This window comes from Agelaius tricolor, unplaced genomic scaffold (assembly GCF_023055355.1).
Source record: "Agelaius tricolor isolate 1412-34295 unplaced genomic scaffold, bAgeTri1.0.p SCAF_18, whole genome shotgun sequence".
Taxonomy (NCBI): Eukaryota; Metazoa; Chordata; class Aves; order Passeriformes; family Icteridae; genus Agelaius; species Agelaius tricolor.
This window is the reverse complement of record NW_027269278.1, coordinates 13509910-13533158: the sequence shown is the minus strand read 5'-3', so window position 1 is coordinate 13533158 and position 23249 is coordinate 13509910. Positions and strand designations below refer to the sequence as shown.

Here is a 23249-nt window from a genome sequence, read left to right as displayed (position 1 = left end):
ATGCACTGAGATTTACTTAATGAGCTGTAATGGAAACTCTGCTCCTCAATTATTTATTTTTTTTTAAACTTTAGACTGCCAGACATCCTTCACTACACAATAATTAGCTGAGGAAGAGGTGACAGTACACTCGACCTTTTAAAGCCACCTCATTTCCTTTCTAGAAGAATCTTTCAGCCACAGCAACTGATCTTAGAGAAATAAATACAGGATGATGAAAAGTAAACTGGTTAATTTAGGCTGTCACAAACAAAGCTGCAGTAAACAACTACAATAGGCCCTCACACTTCTTAAAACACCAGAGAATAAACTTTTAATGCTCCCCAGCCATTGCCTAATGAACAGTGCAGGTTTTAGACATCCCTTTATGAAGGGAATACACGAGTACAGACATTAAACACACATTAAAAATGGATACTCAAAGAAGGGAAAACATAAAATTGAATTTCATCCACATCTCACTGATCCAAAGCAGACTTTGTCACTGTTATCTAAAGTATCCCACACTCACAAGACACTGCCAGAAATGGAGAATAACAAATTACTCTCTTCTCATAAACAAAAATGGGACCTCTGCACCAGTTTTTATTTTATTGCTCCCTTTGGTGCTCACTATGGAAAAGAATGCTGGTGAGTTCACAAATTCACTGCTGGTGAGTTCACAAATTCACTCCTACACTCATGTCCCTGCTCTGCTCTACTCCCTGGGAGCCATGCTGCAGCTTGGGGCAGAAATTTCACATCTCTCCACCCAAGAAGAACCCACCTTCTCCCACTCACCCAAAGGGAGATTTATCTCACTGTCTGTTACTTCACAGACATTTTTCATTAGTTTAAACAGATCTGCAATGAATTCTAACAAGGAAAAAAAATCCTCTTTATTCTGTGACTTAATTTACAAAAATAATCTTTCTATCAGTTGTTTGGGACAATATTTACCACAACTTTTATGAGACCTTGAAAGCAACACTTAAAGGTTGTGGAAAAGCACAGCTGGCCCAAAAGAGCTTGGCTTTTTCTTCTTTTCTCCATACTTTCTGGTAAGAAGCTTTAAGATGAAAATATTGATAATTCAGCAAGAAAGGCTGTCATCACTTTGTCCTAAGCACAGGCACTCCATACTGAGATGTACTAACCAGATGCACTCCAGTGCATTTAAGAGAAAAAAAAAATTACTTTTACAGTGCATGTGCCTGAAGATGAAAAGATAATCTCTTTAGCTGCATAAATCTGTTACTGTTCCATTTAAAGATCAAAAAGAATTCAAGTATTAAACCTTTTTCTATTTCAGATACTCAGAACATGATTTCTTTCAATTAAGGCCTGGCAGATGTGGTTAATGGAACAGAGCTGTATTTGTTATACACCTGCTGCTGCACCAAAGGACACATTAATCACCCCTGGCCTTCTCCTCACTGCATTACTCAGTGACTTCTGCCCTCCAGACCAAATCATGCTGCTCATGGTTCAGCCAAGTTCCCTCACTCACGTTTGGTTTTCCATTCAGATTATCCCATACCTCCAGAATTACCTGTACTGCAATATAAAGAGAGGTTTAAAATGTCACAGGGATTTATCTGTCAAGGCAAAAAGAAGGATTTGGTTGTGCCTCCCCTCTGATAGGGAAGGAATTAAAAAACAAAATTTAAATGGTTGAACATATAAATAGAATAGACTCCTAAAAAAAGTTTTCACAAATTAAGATGAGGTTCAAGGTAACAGAGCAGTCTTGGAAGATGAAGCTGAAATCCAAAATCTCCATAATGCCCACCCAAGGGAAAATGAGTTCCCATACACATTCCTCAGAACAAAATTGTCTCCTTGAAATCCCCTGCAGCCAAGGATGTATTTACAGAGCCTGCTGGACAGCCTAAACCAGGCTGTGTTTAAGGTAAAGGCCAGAGGGTTCACTTTGCAAATGTCATTTTCATACTGGGTCAAACACATTCCAACACTTGGGCTCAAGGATTTGTTGCCTCCCAGTGCCAGGTGCAGATTTTGCCTGGCTGCTCTGAGAAGGATGCTCAGATTTCACATCTTGCCACTGTACAGACATGCAACACCCTGGGCACAGGGCCCAGCTGGGTTAACACTTCCAGAACAATCCTGATGTTTGGAGACTGCAGTATTTTCAGTGCTGCCACATCCAGCTTGATTATTGCACCAACAGAGTGCTTTGCATGTAACTCATGCTCTGGAGATGACTGATGCTGCAGTTCTCATCTTCAACAAGGGACAACATTTGTTCTGAAACACTGTCATTTCTACCAAAGTAATCTTAAAAACAAGTAAGAACAGGCTGTCACTCAATATGCAAATAATTGAATGCTGAAACGTGAGTTTTATGGGAAATTCAAGCACTTAGCCACAATCACTGATTTCTGTCAAGCTCAGCCATAAAATAAGATAAACCCTGTGTGGTGTGTAGCCTTTCCTCTGAGCACACAGCCAGCCCCAAGTACACCACAAGATGCTTCTTTTAATGACATTCAGCAATTAAGTCACAGCTTCCTGCACACAGTAAGCTTCAAATGTCTTGAATAATTTTTAAATTTCCATTGCTGCAAAGGGTGAAAAGGTAAAAATCCTACCATGCCTGACATTAGGGGAAAGGCTGAAAAATCCATGATATCAGCTTGCTCCAGAAGCACATAAATGCAAACAATTAGTTTGTTTTAGAGGTATTCTTTTACAGGTGTTTCCTAGCTAAGTTATAGGAGCTCTGCAGGAAAGGACCTGGGAGTCCTTGGGCACAAACTGAAGCACAGGAAATGCTGGTTAAGCATAAGGTATTTTTTAATTACTTTTTTTTTAAACTAGGTCACTGACAGAGTGACTGAACAGAAGAACAGGTTCCCCAGAGACAGCAGGGAGTCTCAATCCTTGGAGATTTTCAACATTTGAGTGAATAGTAAGATCTGCAGAAACCTGCTGTAGCTGAGCAGAGGGGCTGGGTTAGATGATCTCCAGATTTCCATTCCAAACTCAGCTATTTGTGATTCTGCACCTGTAAGAGACCTCTCCTCCAAAGCAGAGGAGTTTGCCTTCTGCCTTTCAGCAGCAGTGTCTGATGTTCCACTGCTGTGCTGGGCCACCAAACATGCACCAGGTGAAAAGCAAAGCCCATTCTGACAGACATCCTGCAAAGGGATCCCCCCCTGCTCCCCCAGCTCAGGGCTGACCATTCATTACTGAGGCAAGGACAGCTGTACATCTGTTCATGCAGACACTGAGACAGCTTTTACAGCAGAGGTGTCCACGAGCTCTAGAATTAGGGGAGACCAACAACTCATTTAGTACAAGACAGACACCAGAGCTGAAGAGCTCCATTTCTCACCACAGCAATTCTGCTGCAGGCCCAGGGACTGAAGCAGACCCTGAAGAACCATGAACTGCCTGCCTGTGACTTGTTCCCAGCTGTCAATAACAAAATGCCATCAGAGCTGACAGAAAAACCTGCAGTGCTACAAACTGACCTGCAATTCCATGTTAGTTCTCCTCCTGCCATTTTTATGAATACAACCAAATTCCCACTCAGCAGCATGGTAATTAGATATTCAAAAAGCAAACAAATTTCACATGACAGTCCCCAGGAAAAAACTGATATACATGGAAAAAACATTTTTGTTTACTTAGGGCCATTCTGGTAACAACAGGCTTGGAGGGATGCAATTAGTATCCTGCAAACCAGCATATGAAAAGGTTTAATTTAACCTATCAGACTGAAAGAATAGCTATAGAAATTAAAAGTGAAGCCACAAATCCACACAGGACTGCCACAGCTAGGAGTTTTTATGATCAGGAATTCTAGAGTGGTAATACACATGTGCTGCATTCAGGATTCTGCTTATCCAGAAGGGGAGGCATTATTTTGGACCACCCTGCAAGAGCTGAGGTTCATCAAACCCTGGAGGTCAGCCTGTGGCTCTCTGGCAGCTCTCTGCTCCATGCAGGAAGAAGCAGCCAGTGCTGGCCAGGTTCATTCTTATTCTCCAACAACACTTTGCTGAATTGGTGCCTCCCTCTTCAATATATTGAATTATTATACTCTATATTCAACTTATTATACTATTATACTATATATTCAACTTATTATACAATTATACTCTATATTCAACTATTTTCTTCTGCACAGAAAATCCCTACAAGTGTTCTGAACTAGGGAGAAAGTTCTTACATCACTCTCAATCAAGTTTGTGGGGAAAAAAAAAAAAGCATTACAGCATTCTTAATGCAATGCTACACATACAACAGAGACTAGCAGTAGAAAAAGTAAAAAAACAACCCTGCAATGTTCACTCTGCTGTGACCAATGGCACATGATGGAAAGCAGCTCCTTTAAAATCAACCCAACCTACCAAGGGAATCCCCACAGAGGAAGATTTAAGTGTCAGAAGGAGCTGCTGGAGGTGGCAATAACTGCAGCTGGAGGCAAAGGGGATGGAGCCACCACACCCATGGACAGGCAGCCCTTCCCACAGCACTCTGCCTGACACAGGATCCTGCACAGAATTTGGGTGAGAATTTGGGTGAGGTAAAGCTCTCGCCTTTTTTTAGATTTGGACCACTTGCATTATACTGCAGGCATACAAGAAACCCCAAAACGTTCCAGACAGCAAGTTGTTCCAGCACATTTTGACTTTCCAAGTACAAAGCAAAGGAAACATTTAAAAAACATGTCTTGTAAAGCTTTTGCTGCTCCCTGTTAAGATTTGCTGTCATCGGGACAGCATTTTTTGGATGAAAAATGTTTATTGCTAAAGGTCACAGAGTTGTCTCTTTCAAACAAATTAAGAAATAAATGGCTGCTGACACTTCCAGATGATGATTCATCTGTCCAGGAGCTCCAATAATGCACAGCCACAGCTGCCCCTCAGGTTTGCTGCAGACCACAGCAGCCACCAACCAACCCAGAAATCTGTCTTCACTCTCCTGTTAGCCAACTTCTCAGCCCTCTTCATAGACACACCAAAAATTCCTTACACTCAAGCTTAAAAGCAGATGAAAAACATATGAAAATAACATCTGTCAGGAAAAACACTGTTTACAGTAGCCAGGTTTCCACACTTACTATTTCCATTATTACCAAAGTCCTCTCTTCTTCATGTGCAGCAAAGAATCTCCATGTATGAGACAAAGGGATGAAAGAGGCTGATGGATCAGCACCAACATTCCCAGAAAGCAGTGAAACAGCAGAACCCAAAGCAGCTGGCAAACCCCAGCACACTGAACCCCAGCACAGGTCAGCACACCAGAAATGCTGGCAGGAGAGAGACAGAGAGAGACAGAGAGAATCTCCTTGCCAGGGAAGGTCAAGCTATTGAAGAATATTCTTTAAAGAGTTATTAAAGTTCTGGAGGTCTGTTTAGACAACCCTCGAGTGAAAGGCCAGCAGGAGATACAGCAGAGATATCCAATGTTTTATCCTGTCAGAGTAACATCTCCATAAAAAAAAATTAATAACAGATTTTTATTGAGTGATTATCCTTTCCATTCTTGGCTTTTCACTGGAGTTTATGGTGACTATTTACTGATCTCTTCAAGGAAGGAGATGACATTTACTGTTCCTCCTGTGCCCCTCTGATCTCAGCCATGGCCTCTACTGTCACTACATCCAACAGTGATTCTGTAACTTTAAAAGATGCTGCTGCAAATTTAGGGGGCTATTATTTCAAACAGAAGCACAGAATTCTTGAGGACAATACAGAATACTTTGCAGACAATGCAGAGGACCAATCATTTATGACTTGCAAAGAAAAATCAAGAAATTTCTTCTCATTCTTTTTACTGTCTCCAGTTCTGTGGCACAGCTGTGATGATCATGAGCTTGGACATGGAGTTCTTATTATCTGCCCAATTTAATCATAAGAAACAGATAACCACAGCAGTTGCCTAACAGTCCAAATCCAAAAATGTGCTCTTTTCAAACAAATAAGATACAAGTAAAAGTTTTCCTGGAACTTCTGCTCCTTCATGCATTTGATGCATTAAACTATCAATTTATCAATTCCCAGTTACTGGGTTCAGGTGTTTGTTGTTTAGGTTTTGGGGACTTTTTAATTTGTTTTTTTTTTTTTTGTTTTTTTTTTTTTTTTTTTGTTTTGTTAAACAGTGGATAAATTACAACCAGAAATTTGTAACCTTTAGCCTTTCAAGTCAAGATCATGTGATTAGGATTTAAGAGCCCTAAGGATCTGTTTAAGCTCACTGAGGGATGTGCAAGCCAACTCCAGTGTGGGTAAGGAAGAAAAGTGCAGAAACTGACAGCACTGAAGGAAAGATGTTTCTAACCTAACCAGCAATTGTCCCAGTGTGCAGAAATCAACTCTGCTAGCAGGAAAATACTGGTTTAAAAAAAAAAAAACAAGAAAAATCCACCCCAAAGAGAAACCCCACACCAGTTTTTCTTAACACACTCTCTTTGCATGAGTGTTATTCTCTTCCCTTGATTTAGCCTCCTGTCCAGCACCTGGAGTCTTTTATATCCATTTATAAATAGGTGCTGCACACAAGTGAATCCCAGCTACTTCTTGCAACCTTTGTATGAAAGATGGATGACCAAGGGAGAAGAGTTTTTGTCTTATCAGAGGCAGGGGGACAGAGAAGAGTGAGCTGGACAAACAGCACAGGTACAGACTGAGGAGCAGGGGTGGAGCCAGGAGGGCTCTCTTTCACCTGCTCAGGCCACATCTGAAGAACAAGGAAAACAGACCCACAGGAAACCAAATTTCATTACTTCCACTTCTCTGAAAAGAACCCATTTGTACAATTCACTCGTGGTTACAGCATGAGCTTGTCTAATTTGCTTCTAGACTGAGGAGCAATAAAAAGACCTTGTCAAGAAGGTGGGTTTTGCTTCTCCTCACCTTAGCCTGAAAATTCTCTTAAGAAATACTTATTTCATGTAACATTGATTTGTTCAATGCAGCATGCCTTGCTTGCAAACTAATGAGAGAAGAACTTCAGATCAAGTACTACAGCAGTTGGGTAGTGCCTATTTGGAAAGCAGTATAGGTCAGAACACTAAATATTCAAAAGCTTGTTTCCAAGCTCATTTAGGAGCTTCCTAGGTGTAAGGTTTTTGGAGATGTATCCTTTAGGATCTGTACAGAAAGCTCTTTTGCCTCACTTGATCTGTGGCTTGAACTCTCTGCAGCTCATAAAGCTAAAAAGTAACTTTACAGGAGAAAACAGAGTTACCAGATCTGACCATAACCCCTCAAAGTCACTGTGCCCTCCTCAACACCAGTCACAGCACTTCCCATGGGATTTCTCCCCCTATGCAATGTCTACATGACAGGGGCATTGATTCCTCCTTCACTTGCCTTTTCCACCACAGCAGGAGTGCAAAACACAAGGCAAAGTGCAGCTTAATTTGCATCAGGCACCATTTAAATGGCTCAGAGAAAAAGATCTCAGCAACCACAGGCACACATTGCTGCTGCAATGACAAGTGGCTGTTCCATTCGTGGTGATGTGTGAGTGACTCCACACCTCTGCAGACAGCACTTCAACCCAACCCAAAGTGACTGCTCCAGGCACTGCAGTACAGAATACTGAGGGAAGTTCCCAGAAAGGGAGAGAAAAGGTTTGGATGCTGCACATTTACTTTTCAGGAGCACAAAATTCATGAGAAAGGCAAGCCAAATCATAGGCAGTCCCAGATGGGAACCTTTTATCAAGGATTCTTTTACATGTTCTGCATCAAGAAAGAAAAAAAAAAAAAAGTAGAATGTAAGGAGTGAGCTATTCCCCCCTTCCCACCTCTTGGCTTTTTTTTTGTTATTTCAAGAGTCAACATTTAACATTTTACATTAAGGGCTACACAGGCCCTTAGCTGAATATTAAAACCAGCTTCTCTGGCTTTTGATACTGCCCAGAACACAGGACACCCATCCCAGCAGCAGCTACACCAGCACACCCTGAATACGGAACACGAATTTTCTGCTTTCAAAGGTAGCAAGACTGCCCTGAGCTCTGCTGCTGGCAAGTGAAACCCCTCAGGTCATTACACACGCATTTACAGGTGCACTGATCCCTCAGGTAGGGAAGGCTGGTGGGAATGTCACAGAAAACCACCCTACCTCTGTCACTGAAGTCATCCACCAGCACGATCTCTGCCACCAGCTCGGGCGGGGAGCGGTTCAGGACGCTGTGCACCGTCCGCAGCAGGGAGGACCAGCCCTCGTTGTGGAATGGGATTATCACACTGGTGTTGGGCAGCTTCTCCAGGTACAGCTTGTTCTTGCAGCTGGACACACACAGAGCAAGTCAAAAGGTGCTGCCAGAACGCACCAGACACACCAAAAAACACCCAAAACACAACAGCGCTTCCATATTAATTACCAGCAAGCAACTTGGTAAAATAAATTTAGTGAACTTCTTTACTCCTCAAAATGATGCAGAGTGCATTAATTCTCTTGATTTTGAAAAAGGGGTAACAAACTCTTGTGGAATGGGATTATCACCCTGGTGTTTGGCAGCTTCTCCAGGCACAGCTTGTTCTTGCAGCTGGACACACACAGAGCAAATCAAAAGGTGCTGCCAGAACACACCAGACACACCAAAACACACCAGCACTTCCATATTAATTACCAGTAAGCAACTTAGTAAAGTAAATTTAGTAAACTTCTTTACTCCTCAGAATGATGCAGAGTGCATCAATTTTCTTGATTTTGAAATAGGGGTAACAAACTCTTGCCTTGTAGGGTTCGTTTCAAGGTAGCATCATTAATAAAATTCTGCAGTATGAAGTGCAGAGTTTACTTTCCTGCAGGTGTGGCCATAAGTGGACTTTACACCTGGTTAAACAGGTAACCTCTAAGGCCACACAGTGACCCAATGTACTTAAAAAAACACCCAGCAGCTCTTCAGTAGGGGCCAAAAATCTATTCCATCCCTGGAGCCCCCTGTGTCCAGAACCAACCAGCGTGTGCCGTGTGAATGGAGGTGGTACTGTGACAGTGCCAGCAGGACAAGCTGCCCTGTGCCCAGGAGCAGCACAGGGAGATGCCATGCTGCCCCATGTCCCTTGCACAGCCCCCAGGCTGCTGTGCAGGCTGTGCCCTGCCCTGGGGGCTGTCACTGTGCACCATCCCAGGCACACAGGCAGCAATTCCTTGCCCTGGCCCCCGCAAGGACAGACAGGAACGAGAGCCACTCTGGCAGCAGCAGCAGCAGCTTCTCCCTGGTACCTTTCCCAGGGCACAGAGAAGGGTGTACCTATGTTATACAAGCTCAATACATCTGTGCCTACAGGAAGTTACTCTGGAGCCTGTGTGAGAGGACAGTAACTTATTCTGGGTGCAATGAATTGTGCTGGGGTGCTGCCAAGAGCCTGCAGGCTGCGGCTGCAATGCACAGATGCAAGATGCAAACTGAAGCTGCAGGGATTGCTTTCATCCAGCCCTTGGCATTGCCACTCTAACCTTCTTCCAACAGCTACTAGCTACAGCTCTGTTCCAATATGAACCAAGAGCCCTTGAATTGTTTCTAACTCTTCTTACACTGGAATCCTCATTTTCTAACTTTAACAAGTGGAAAACTTTAGCTATTAAGTTTAACCATTAAGCACGGAGAGAAATTGCTTCCCTCCAGCTACTGTATCTACAATTGCTTTACAAGACCTGCAAAATTAGTATTTAATATTAAAAACCCTAGAGGAGCCTAAAGGAACTGTTATCAGGGGAAGACATGACTGTTGAAACAAACAATTGTATGTGTGCACCAGGCAGATCCAGTACATGCTGTGCCCATCTCCCTGAGTCCCACAATTAACAGAAAGCAGACACACTGTTTGGTGGATTAAAGCCCACACAAACCATCAGCTGCTTCTTTGCCCTCCCCCAGCCAGGGCAGCTGTTGGGTGGAAGCCCAGCTGTGGCCCCAAAGCTCAGGGCAAGGCAGATGATGCATTTTTCCCCAGCACACCTTCTCCTCGTGCTCCTCACTGCACGTAAGAAGCTCTAAACCACAGCTCCCCTCTTTCTGCAATCCTCTTTATGGACTTGTAACTTCATGGCTAGGTCTCAGCCTAACTTTGTTCTAAACTGCCCTCCTCACCCTCTCCAGTAACACAAACCATACCATCTCATGCATATCTTTTTTAATGGGCACAGAGAATGCACAGCAGATCCTTGCAGTTGTGAATTCCTTCTCTGCACATCCCCACCATGGGAAACCCAGCTCAGCCAACCCCAGCACCATTAGGCACATGCTGTTTATCCACTCCTTGAGGCCCCCACAATTACAGCTGGCTGTGCTGGGGGAAAGGATTTGTCAAGCAACAAGCAAATCACTGCAGCAGCACCATTAATCACAGATTAAGTTGATGGTGTCCCTTCACTTCACTTATTAATTTTATCTGGGGCTGGAGTTAGAAGTTTCACATTTTACAAAAGTTTAAATAGTAGAATTAGCAACACTGAGTTGGCAATTTCAGGAAACACTGGAGCATGTGAGGTAACACATTTAACCCTCAGATAACAAAATACTGGCATTATCTGATGTTCAAGTTCCCAGAGCCCAAGGCAGACCCTGTAAATGGAGGCCAGGTAGAATTTAGATTAGTGAACTCAAAATGTATTTCCTAGAACTTGAACATGGGCTGATCCACAAACATCTTCAGTTACCTGATTTATCTCTATGTTTAAACATTTCAGCTGCATGCCTAAAACATTTATGGAGCTACACTCACTACCTTTTTTATGTGTTTATATTGAGAAAGAGTGTCAAGCCAGTGTATTTGATTAGTTTGCTGTGACAGCTGAAGAGGTAATATCTCAATTGTGCAGTTAACAAATTATAAAACCTGACTTCTGGAACTTGTATCTTGTGAATAAAGTAGATGTTGAATTCAGATTTATTAAACTGTGATAAACACAGCTTTACACAAAAGAATCTCAGATTCAAATGTCTAACAATGCTTTCAGATTAAGAACCTCACAAAAAGTATTTAAAAACCTCTCAGCTTTGTATAAACAAGGTCTAAACCGTAACTGATGCACTTTTGCAAGAGAAAAACTTCTGGCTTGTCCAAAATCCAGTTCAACACCATCCTACAGCATAATGTCCAAAACCAGATGAACTCTAAAGTCAGTGTTCAATTGGAACTCGTTTCTACTTGTAAACCCTGATGAGGCTGCTTTTATGAGGAAGATGTCCACAAAAATAATCCACAAACCTGGTAAAACTCTTCATACATAGTTGAGTGAAGCTACTCACATCTTTTTCTGCTCCTGAGCATTCCACAGTCATTTCCAGCTAGGGGCCAACATAAGTGGGACCTCAGGGTTACATTAAAGATTTCTTATGAGCAGGGTTGCAAGTTTGTGGTAATTTAAAGTCTTTTGAAATCAAAAAGAGATTTTTTTTTCTCCCAGATTTGATCTCTTCTATTTCCCACTGAAATTACTATACGCTGTCCTTTATTAAGGAAATACCAGGATCCAGCTGTGCAAAGATTGGATTTTATGAACAAAGGTACAAGAGTCCATAATAAAAAAGAACACATTCCTGTAGAGGTGGTAATTTAGGGCTTGCAAAGCTTCACTCCTAGAAATGCAAACTGTATACTCACTTTGGGTGCCTGATGTCTGGAAGGGAACGATTCAGAGAAATTTTATCACTCACAAAGATATTAAAGCCATTTTCCCTGTATGCCTGGTCCACTCGCTCTGCATCAGTCATTGGGTAAGGTTTTCCCTGTTCTCCATTTCCTGTGGATAGACAGAAAGTAAATACAGATCATTGCTGCTAATTAGTGCTTAACGGGCCAGAAACCAATCCATACAGCAGAAAAAAGAGCATCTTAAGAGTCCTTTGAACATTACTTTATGAATTTTGTGCTCTGTGTCATTTAGCACCAGGTCAACCATGTCAATTTAACAATTTTATCTGATAAGCAGTTTTGCTGCAAACCACTCAGCTGTGCAAATCCAAGGTAAAAATCTTCCTCCTAACACCAGAAACAGATGAAGGGGTTTTGGCAGTGCTGTGGAAGATCTCCAGAATGCCTTTTGTTTCACAGTGGGAAGAATCCACGTGGTTTGAATATCTCAGCACTGTTGGAATTCTCAGCACAGATGGATTTGTGCTCTTGCACTGAGGGGCAGAGCCCTTGCAAACACATCAGTGTAAAGCTGTGACATTCAAAATGGGCCTTGTTTGCAATGCAAGGCAAACCCCAGAATTATGGAATGGACTTGCATGAATGTTATAGTCCAGAACGTTTTTCTTATTCTCCCTTTCTGGATTTCCCATTTTTGGGAGAGGTACATGCACACTTTTTTGAGGGAGGGGGGTAAGTTTTTTAAAGTCAGTTTTCCACTTGTCATAAAAACACCAAGATTTAAGTGATGCATTTGCACCTCAAAATAGTTACTGTGGAGATGAGGAAAAAGGAATTTAACTGGGATTAACACAGTTAAAAGATTAACAGATGAACTGGCTTTAATGCTGCATCATGTCAAGAACATCACCTTGACCCTAACATTGAACATGTTGTTCTACACTCAGCCTACCAAATAAAATCAAAGTTGCAATCTGTATTAAAACATTTTTATAGCAATCTTACATACCTACACGCTCTGAGTCCCTCCTTATGGCTTCTTTGTTGTGCCAGTCCTTTTTCCTTTGTCCATCAGCAAAGTAAGGGTCTTTCTTTTGCCTCACATATGGTGCCTTTTAAACAAAAAAACTGGATATGTAATAAATACACAACAAATGAAACCTTTCCTCCGCAGCCTCCCCTTCCTGTAAGAGGAAATTAAATATCTCCCTTAAGGTAAGAGCATCACAGGCAAGTGGCTTTTAGCCTGAAAGGGGTGAGGGAGGAAGTGAGTTTTGCTTGTCTCAGAACTTTATCTGTGTCTGTTAAGTGATATTTTTCCAGGCACCATCACATATGCAGAACATTATTTCTTAATCAGATATTCTATTAAAAACTCCCATTTTCATTTTGAAAACCTCCAATACATCTTACAGCCTTTTTGTTAATTAAATAGGATGTATTGGGAGACCTACTGCAGGATCACTATTAATGAGACACTACCACACCTGAATAAAATCAAAATAAGATTTAAAAGGTCATTTATTAAGACTCTTGCTGCTGAACCCAATTAGAGATTCTATTTCATGATGTTGTTCCTGAAATTCAAGCCACAGGTGCTTTGAAAACAAGTCAGCAAATGAAGATCCCCAGAAATCCAATGTCTCCAGCTCACCTCTGACTGCTCAGGATGGAGACTCACATTTGCTGAAGGGAAGAGGAGGCATGAGAGGCACTGCAAAAGCCTGATATTGATTCACATCATGCAGGGGAAGGCAAGTGCAGCCCCAGAGCAGCTGAGCTGGTGAAAAACCACACACTCCTGTCCTGGACTCACCAAACATAAATATCAAACTAATTTGCTTAACCTGCTTTGTGGTTTTCCAGCTGTCCTATTTAACAGCACTGTTCTGCAAATTCCTGCCTGGTGATAATGCCACCCCTGCTAATGATTCCCACTAAACAACCCACACCAGAGTACACTGCCATGCTGTGAAATTTTTGCCTCTGTTTTACAAGAACAATTCTTTGCCAGGCCAGCTCACTGACCAGCCTCCTCCTCTGCCAGGAAAAGTCCTGGAAAGCTCTCACAGACCAGAGCACCTCCTTGCCAGGAGAGTTTTGCCAACTTTCTGAGCGCTAGCCTCCTGCACAAGGATCATAATGGGCACAGGAACAACTGGCAGGTCTGAAATTTTTATATTTTAGGTCTCTTTGTCTCTTGTTTGTAGTGTTCTGGACTGAATGCACACACCAGGAGAATCACTGACAATGCCACTGTCCCTCCTGCCATTTGCTGGATTAAACATGTGAAAACCCCTTAAAAGCAGTTGCTGTGGAAACCCCTCCCAGCCCTGCAGAGAAGAGCATGGCCAGAGTGTCCAGGGACTGGATCCAGAAGGAAGAACACAGGGTGCAACCCTGAACCTCACAACACCCACTGTGCTTGTGGCAGCCCAGCAGCCCAAACCAAACCCTGACAAAGTGAGCAGGGAATTGAGGCAACCTGGGGAAAAAGAGGAAAACTCAGACCCACCAGCAAACAGCAAATCCAACCTGTCTAACAGAGCATTGCTTAAATCTCATCTCTTTCTGGGACTGGGGCAACTAAAACTAGAATTGCAGAGGCACCTCCCTTCCCTCTGAAAACATCCATGGAAAACACTGTCCATGCTGCAGGCACCCACCCATGGGGACTGCTCTCTGAGCTGTTTTGGCCAGGGTAGGGTTAATTTTCTCCACAGGAGCTGGTATGGGGCTGTGACTTGGCTTTGTGCTGGAAAGTGTTGATAAAACAGAGATGTTTTTGTTGCTGCTGGACAGGGCTTAGCCAGAGTCAAGGCTGTTTGGCTTTGCCCTCAGAGAGGAAGGTGGCAGAGCATGGGAAGCTGGGAGGGGACACAGGCAGGACAGCTGTCCCCAGGGACATCCCAACCATGTGGTGTCCCACTGATAAAGCTGGGGGAAGGAGAGGAAGCAGGGGTTTTTGGAGTGATGACATTTACCTTCCCTGCTTTCCTGGGGAACGCTGAACACCGGCCTGCCCGTGGCAGGCCCTGCCACGGTTTGTTTTGCTTTGTGGGGTTTTTGCTTTACTTTTTCAACTCTTTCTCTCAACCCATGAGTTTTCTCACTTCTAACTCTGCCAGCTCTCAGCCCCACCCCACGGCGGGGGTGAGCTGCCAGCTGGGACACAACCAGGCCACATTCCAGCCACATTCCTTCTGAAACACACTGAAATGCACTGAGGGCATGGATCTGGAGCTGTCCTCCACCACAGCTCCCAGGAGACGGGAGGGAAGTTGGAAATAGACCCCAGAGGATTCACACCAACATCTCCAGACCCCTCTCTGAGGGAGGCCACAGCACTGGGCTGGGGCAGGAGGGGGCATCTCTCACCCTCACACAGCACAGCAGCAGCCTAAAAGCCATTAGAAAGCACTCACAGCCATCCCTGCTCAGTGTGTGCAGCCCCAGGCTCTGGGCTGGACTGGTCCTTGTGTTTGTGTGCTCAGTGCAGGATAATGGGTACAGGGAAGGAAATTTTCTGCACAGCTTTGAGCCATTCTTTAGAGGGGTCAGCAATGTGCATGTAAACATCCTCGGAGCAAGCAACAACCTAATGCAAGCAATTTAAACCCTGAGATAGAAGGAAAGCAGGCAGCAGCACACCATCCTCCAGGGCTGTGAAAATAAAGGAAAACAAAAACAGGAAAAAAAAAAAATCACAGAGACTGCCACTGTATTACCCACTGCACCAACCAGACACACAGACAGTAGAAAGCCAAGCACATAGATGGATTTCTCTCAGTCCCAGATAAATTTACACACAAAAGCATCTGTGAGCTGGGTTAAGCTAACCCTGTCAGGGCCACACATGTCAGTAATTCGTAAACTTTAAATTAAGCAAGAGGGAAAACGATGAAGCACATGCATCAGTTATCCAGACCTCTCTGAACTGCAGTGTGGGACTGCAGAGGTGCCCAGAGTGAGAGTTATTGATCCTGAAGGGCTGGGAACAGGCTCTGTACTGCTCTCAGTCTGGAGACTTCCAAGGATCAACACTTCTTCACGTTGGCACTGACAGAATGAAATGAGGACTGTGCAGGGTGAGTCATTCCCAGCTCCTCTGCCTGCGCTGCTTGTGGTGCTTCTGCCCTGTACAGCTCACCCCACACTGTCCTATCCACACAGGACAAGCACAACCTGAACCTCTTGCTGCATGTACACAAACCTCCAAGTGGCTTTTAGAATCCTGAAGGGTAGACACAGTTCCAGGTCATGGCAGACATGCTGCATTCTGGAGCTTTTTTTGGTCTTTGGCAGAGAAGTTACCTTAGTTCATCCAACACTGGAGTCCTCCATTACATTTAATTCAGCCTGGGTAAATGTTAAGAGGTCAGAATATTTCTTACTGTATCCCTTGCAAGCAAACACCCAATGCTTACACTGGTTTTGCAGGTCGCTGTTAAAACACCATAACTGAAAAGTCTGCTGTGAGTCACTGACAAGTTCTGTCAACAGTGTCTAAACATTCATTTTGAAGTGACTTTCAGTGCTAGAAAAGGAACATCAGTGTCTCTGCCTCAGTGACCTTGCCAGCCCTCACCATGCACACAGCCTTGGAGGGAAGGTGCAGCTGCAGCAGCCACATCAGCATTGCATTTCTGATTAAAAACCCCACTTTCAACACCAACTTAATTTGAGCAGACCACCAAAAACAGTCAGTGTGAGCTATAAAACATTTGCCTTGCCCCTCCCTGACTGACTGCATTATCTGATGCCATCACTCTCAGCAGAGCTGTGTGTAAGGCTGCAGGCACGGTGCCACCACGGGCACAGGAAGGGTGTGCACACTTTGTGTGTCCTCAAAGTGCCTCTCACTGGGAAAATGGGCAGATTTTGGAAGATCTTTTCCTTCTTTCTTGCTTTACCCCTCCAGCCCCCTCTTTGTAAAAGATGTCTGAGGCTCTAGAGATCCAGACACAGCATACAGAGAGACCAGAATGTTGCTTTTTTTAGTGGTTTCCTTCAGGGATGCTGCATGGGATTTGACTCAATTATGCAAATCACATAACTTGATGATACTCCTTCAACAAATGCTCTAGACTGTGATATCAGAGCAATCTGCAAAACACAGCAAGTTTCCTAGGACTGACTTTTTCTTTAACTCTTAAACAAACATCTCATTTATGGCGAGTTATGTCATACATGTAATGCTGTATTTCATCTCAATTTACACTCTCATCCTAATTTTCTCATTAATTCTAACTGCATAGCAGGAGATAGAACATTTTTGTCCAAACCCTCCACCACATCCCCCTTTATGTGCATTTTATCTGTGGAATGCAGTGACCACTGTTTGAACATTGGAGCTGTCAATTCTGCATGGTTAGGGTAAATGCACATTATGGATGTGGATTTCTATCCCTATAAAAGAGGTCAGCAATTTTCACTTCTGCTCTGTGTTAGCTTCCCATTTTGCAAAAATATTGCTTTTTTTTAAATGGTCAATTGTAAACAACACGTAAAAATCAGATTTTAAAGCGTGAAGGTTTCATTATGATCACCTACTCAGGCTATATAAATGTACCATTGAATTCCATCCAGGAACTCCTCCAACAAGCCCAAAAGTTCTATTTCAGCTCAAGCACATTTTCTTTCCCTTAAGAACTGAAAGTTGTTTACCACTAAGGAGTGATTACTTCTCCAGCAATATCTTAAACCATTCTCCTGCCTGTTTCCAGCCTTCATTTTTTAAAAACTGAAAATGAACTAAAGTAGAAAGGCATATTAAGCAATACATTGAAAATGGATTTAGACAGATTGCTGTAAATAAGCCACTTCTGTTGTCTACCACACTGTTACTTAACACGCTGCCAAAGCAATTGATCAGCGTTCAAACGCCAAATGCACAAAAACAGAATTTTAATTTTTTGTTTAATCACTATTTAGTGTGTCTGGCTGCAGCCAAAATAAAAAAAAAAAAAAGGAAGTGCAGATCGACACATAAGCCAAGAGTTTTCTACACACGAAGAAAAAAGATTTGCTGAAGCATTTATGTTAACCATAATGCTGTAGAGATCTCAAACCCTCTTCAAACATTTGTTTTGCTGATTTATTACTTTCTTTCAAACCAAGGAGCTATAATCAGACCCATGATTTTTGGAGACAGTGTCAAACAGGGCATCTGCTTCACTCCAGATCACTTATCCCAGCACCTCAGCAAGACTGTCTTGCACTTATATCCTGAAACAAGATGTTGAAGATGCCAAAATAATTCAAGGAAAACAAGAGGGAGAGGGAAAGCAGCAAATAAGAACCATTCCTCTGTTTATTAAAGGAACTTGCAACCTGAGGTGAACTCAGTGGAACACTCAAGAGCACACACCTGGGAACAGCCCAGTTGTCACACTGTGTGACATGGCAGAGCAGAAAGAGAAAACATCCATAGGCAGATTCCTTCCAGTCTTCCAAAACCTGCAGGACCTGAGGTGTTTCAGGAAGCAAAATGTGAGGGAAGCCAGGTCTAGGAGAAAACAGGAGGAATCCTCCCTCTCACTGCAGCAAACTCAGGTTTTAATGATCATAGGGCCATCCATGCCAAATGTAAGTAACTCTTTCATAAATAAATAGATAGCAAGTGTTATTGCACCATGAAGAAATGAAATTCTTTTTTTGGTTTGTCAGAGCTCTATCAGCAAGTGTTGAACAACAAACTGGCACAGCACTCACGCAGCACAAACAGACTGCATCCTTTTCACTGGCAGGAAAACAGCTGAGACTTTCAGATGAGCTAATGAAAAATAAAAATATCACCAACATCAGCTGGAGGCTGCTCCTGGGTCAGGAAGCTGAGCATAACCTCAGTCAATCAAAGCTCCTCATTTACTGGAACAGGAGGCAGCACACTACTGGAAAGAAAGGCTGCTAAAAGCCTGTTGTGTGATCTACCCAAGTGTTTTCAAAAGGTTAATTTTTGAAGCTATTTCAGTCCATAAAAAATTTAAAAGGTACATTAACATAATTCAAACCTCCAACATTTGAGGAACTATTATAAGGCAACGCAGGACTAAATGGTATCCCATCATGCAGAATTTTTAAATGCTTTCAAAGACAAAAAAGCCAAGTTCATCATCACAGCTTGTTGGGACTCACATCCCAGCAACAGGCTTGAACCAGACCTGAATTTTTCCTGCAGAATGCTATACCTTGGCCATCATTTTCTTTCCCACCTGTAACACCAGTTAAAAATTGAAATTCAGATTTGTGCTTTGTTTTTGAGGAGGCCAGGCCTCAGAGCATGGAAATATCCTGATTCCTTCAGCAGCCCCAGGACACTGTGGGCACTCCTGGATCAGCCTTACCCTGTGTCAGAGAATGAAACCACAGCTGGACCAGCTGAAGGGACCAGTGCAGACAGGCACAAAGCAGAGCCTTTTGTGCAGAACACCCAGGGACATTTGGGAGCTGTAGAGTTATTAAAGAATATGTTCCTTGCAGAACACTCAGTGGATGGGACAGCCTGCTGCTTTCAGCTGACTCTGCTTCTTAATGCAGTAAGTTTTTTGGATCAAGTGCTAGAACAGTACTTGTTTGAACTGAAACTCCCCCCCCCCCCCTTTAAATTGCTTTGGTTAACAAGTTTTATTCAACATCAACTGCTGAAAATCCCTTAACACAAAAAAAAAAAAAAATCATCTTGCAAAAAAGTCCTGGATCATCAGTGGATTAAAGTCTGCAGACATCAGCTGAGGACAGTGATATGACATCCAGCTTAGTCATCTGTCTCTGCCAAACCCCTCACACTTTGTTCTTTGCTTACCTTTAGAGATAATATTGTAGTTTTGTGATCTCTGCTGTTCTGAACTTACTGTTTGACTAATTCAGCCCAGGCCTGCAGAGGCACAGCCCCTTCCAAGGTCAGCACAGAGCTCCAAGCAGCATTCTCCTCCCTGATTTAAGCACATCTTGTGATAGCACAGCAGTTTCAGTCTCAGACTTTCCTTTCAGCTGTTAAAACCCCAGCTGGCCTAGTTTTAGAATTCATTTGCCCACAAGAGCTTTCTCATCTTTTCTGCTCACTAAAACGTTTACAGCCCTCTCCATCTCCAGAACTGCTCCACCTCCCACACTGAGCCTGGCTCAGGAATCTGCTGAACACCCTGGAAAAAGCTCCTGCAGGCATTTAGCTGGGGTAAGCCACCTTGTTTTCCCCTCAAGCAATAGGAATAATTCTTTGACCTTGCTCTATCATACAGCAACACCCTATAAAATTCCCAAATAACATCTCATACCCTGGCTAGCCTCTGGTTGATGGAGACAGCCCATTCCTCACCTTGCCTGAGGTACAACAGCAGGAGGGCCTTGGACAATAAACACACAAAATGAAGATGCAGACAAAAGTAATCTCTCAACTGCCATTCCAAATGAGATTAGACTTCCCACCCCTCCCACCTTCCCTTCCTGCTGGAAACATAAAACTAGATGAGCTCTCCCAAGGAAGCAGGGCACATTCAGTGTTTTATCACAGGCCCAAGAGCTGGTTTAGGACTGAACTCCTGGCAGAAGCTAAGGGCATGAAATCCAGAGAGATGCACTTTGTTTTCCACAGAAGCTAGTGCTAGCTGAAGCTGTCTAAAATACAGCCTTGCATATAGAAGGAGGGAGCAAGCTGCTTTTGACCATTTGAAGCAGAACCTGGCACATGCCTGCAGATACCCACACTCCATTGAACTCAGCTGAACAGCCCACAAGGTGTAGTGGCTTCCTACAAGGGCCAAATCTGGAGCACTGTTTCTGAAATCTGACTTTCCAGTAAGACCTACAGATTATGCTGCATATGCAAAAAATAGGTGAATAATCTGAATGAAGATTTATTAAAAATGCAGGACACAAACCCTATTAATTCCATCATTTTGGTGAACTCCCTGTACTCGAGCCATAAACTCCAGATCAGATTATAGGAATGTTAAACCAATCAAGGACTGCTCAGATGAACACAACTTCCAAATATTTTATACACAAACACAGAAGCACACCCTGTATAATATTAGCAGAAATCTCATTAAAAATACATCAAAATGAGCATCCTGGATATCCTCAAGACAGAAATACTGCACAGAGGTGAAATTCCCAGCACTCAACCAATACAAGATGACAACTCAGGTGGTGCTGCATGTAGGTGGACCTGGCAAAGCTGTGACTGCAAATTTGACCTGTTCATTTTACAGGAAAAAATGTACAGCATTTCTAACTCTTTGAATGATAAAACATGGTAATTTGTGCCTTTCATTCAATGGAATCCACCTGATTGGGTCCTTGGGAAACCCTGGTATAAACTGGCATAACTGGTAGGAAAAAAGAAATCAAATTATATAAAAAAAAAAGATAAAGCTGCTAATGCTTCAATAATCACTGAAGCAAGGACAGGAAAAAAATGTGGCTGCTAGACATGCAAAAGAAGAATGCTAAGTACTTTCCACAGAGACAGACATTTCAAGAGAAAAACACTTAATTTTGGGGACTTAGCAATGTGCAAAGTATACTACCAGGACACTCTGCACTTTGTGATAAAGGCACAAGTGAGACTGCACTAGAACATGTTTTCTGAGGTAAGATGAGCGAGGCAGTTTGAAAGCTTGCTAACAGTTATAGTTCATAATAGTAAACAGAAATGCTCAGGATTTTGCCCAAAAAAGCAGGCAGAGCACCATAAGGCATCCATAAGCCTGAGAGAGCTGCTGCAGTCTGCAACAGCTGACAGTGTAGATCAGATATTTACCTTTCCTCATGGAAACTGGGCTGCTGCCAAACTTACACAAACAAAATTCAAGGGCACGTTATGGAAGGTTTGATGCCTAGTGAGGGGCAAAGATTTGTCAGCAAGCACAGTACACTGGCTTCAGAAAGGTTAATGCTCTTCTGAAATCTCCAAAAAGGTAAAGAAAGACCCAATGTTCAGTGCTATGGAAAAATATATTCAATCCATACAAAACCTACATGACAGATATGACTCAAAAACTGGAATAAGAACTGGAGCTGCCACTTTGTTGTGTGCCAGGTACTGAGAATGTGTTTTATGTCAGCACAGTGCTTCCCACAGCAAGTTGCATATCATACTTAGAAACTGTTTCTCCTCTGAATTTTGAAAGCTACTAGGAAAAAAAAAAAAAAAAAATCTGTATTTTAGGTTTTTTTCCTTGAGCCTTGATCCATCATTAGGAATTACATATAATTAATGAAGTATCTGTAGCCAGATATTTGAGAGGAGGCACAATCTGACTGTCATCTGTGGAAGAGTCAGACCCAAAAGCAGAGGATGGCAGAACATCTATGAACAGCACCCACCAACACAGGAATGATCCCCAGAGCTGCTCTGCAAACCATGACTGCAGCTTGACCCTCAACTGTCCCTGGAAATGCAGACAGGTGCACAGTAAATACTCAGCCAAAAAGATTTTAGGGAGAACTTGAGCCATCAAGAGGCCTACAGCTATTTTCAGAGTGCACTCTTCCCCCATTTATCTCCTGCTACCAGGAACAATTAGCCTGCCTACATAACACACACACATCTTGAACCAAATAGTTCCTGCTAATTCCAATAAAGCAAAAAGAACCACAAGCATTTTTCTGTTTGATTTCCCACACTCTTCAGGCAGTACCTTCAGTGCTGACACTGCTCACTTGCCTTGCAGACACTGGGAAATCAACAACCACTCTGACAGCTTTAGTTCAGGGAAAAAAAAAAAAATATCATTGTTTTCAAGAAACTGTTACTATTCCTTCAGGTGGTGCTCCAAAACAGGTTTGCTGCCTGATTCCCACCAACAGCATCACCCTCAGCACAGCTTTTTCTTAGCAGCAAAACAGAAAACCCACAATTTTCTGGCTTTCATCAACAGAATACTCCTATTTCCCTTTTAGCTGTTTAAAGATTTTGAAGTGAATTCCTTACCACCTTCCTGGCAAACTTGATGCTTCTTGACAGTGTTATGTTAAATGTTAAACTGAAAAATCAGCACTGAAAAGAAACATTTTACAGGGCTCTTCTTCCCAAGGAGTGATTTAACTGTTGCTCAGCAAATGCACAACTTCCCTAATTCTCAAAGATCAGAGTGCACAAAAATCCCAAATTCAGTCATCAACCTCTTCTAGGAGACCAGGTCACCACTGATGGGTGGCAAAAGTGACTGGGAGAACACACACATCACACAATAATGGACTAAAATGTCCACCAGGAACCACTGAGGGAAGGTTATCCCATGGACGAGTGCTGAGCACCTAGAAAATAATTTACATTTGCATTTCCAGCAATGTTCAGAGGGCTGTCAGCAGTGAAAAGCTGAGTGCCAAGCACAGCACCCAGCGAGGGAGAGCGTCTGGCACCCCTTCCCCACCCCTGCCTCCCCAGGGAAAGCTGGCAGAGCTCCTGCAGCACTCCTGGGCACCCTGTGTGCATCATCTCCTCACTCTTCCCAAGGCTCAGACTCCTCTCCCAGGCAAGCTGCTCACGAGGCTTCACTCCATCCCTTTTTTCAGCCACTGCATGGGGTTGGGAATATCACACATCTTTATGGCACCCCAAGGTTTAACTGTCCATGCCTGCAGCCTGGGGTGAGGTGAGGCTGAGCCAAGGACAGGACAGGTTCAAGTCCCTTCTAGAGATGCCCTCAGTAGTGACCACTGAGCCTGTAATAGG

The 23249-nt window shown here is 43.1% G+C and overlaps 1 protein-coding gene across 1 annotated transcript in view; it reads right to left on the bottom strand.

Moving 5' to 3' along the window:
* Nucleotides 1–23249, bottom strand: part of GALNT10 (polypeptide N-acetylgalactosaminyltransferase 10) — an 81985-nt gene that overhangs the window by 32101 nt on the left and 26635 nt on the right. The window contains exons 2-4 of the mRNA XM_071443416.1: nucleotides 12579–12681; nucleotides 11579–11717; nucleotides 8085–8251 (exon numbers count right to left, since the gene is read on the bottom strand). Coding sequence (XP_071299517.1) covers nucleotides 8085–8251; nucleotides 11579–11717; nucleotides 12579–12681 — 409 coding nt within the window. The remainder of the gene's footprint in view (nucleotides 1–8084; nucleotides 8252–11578; nucleotides 11718–12578; nucleotides 12682–23249) is intronic.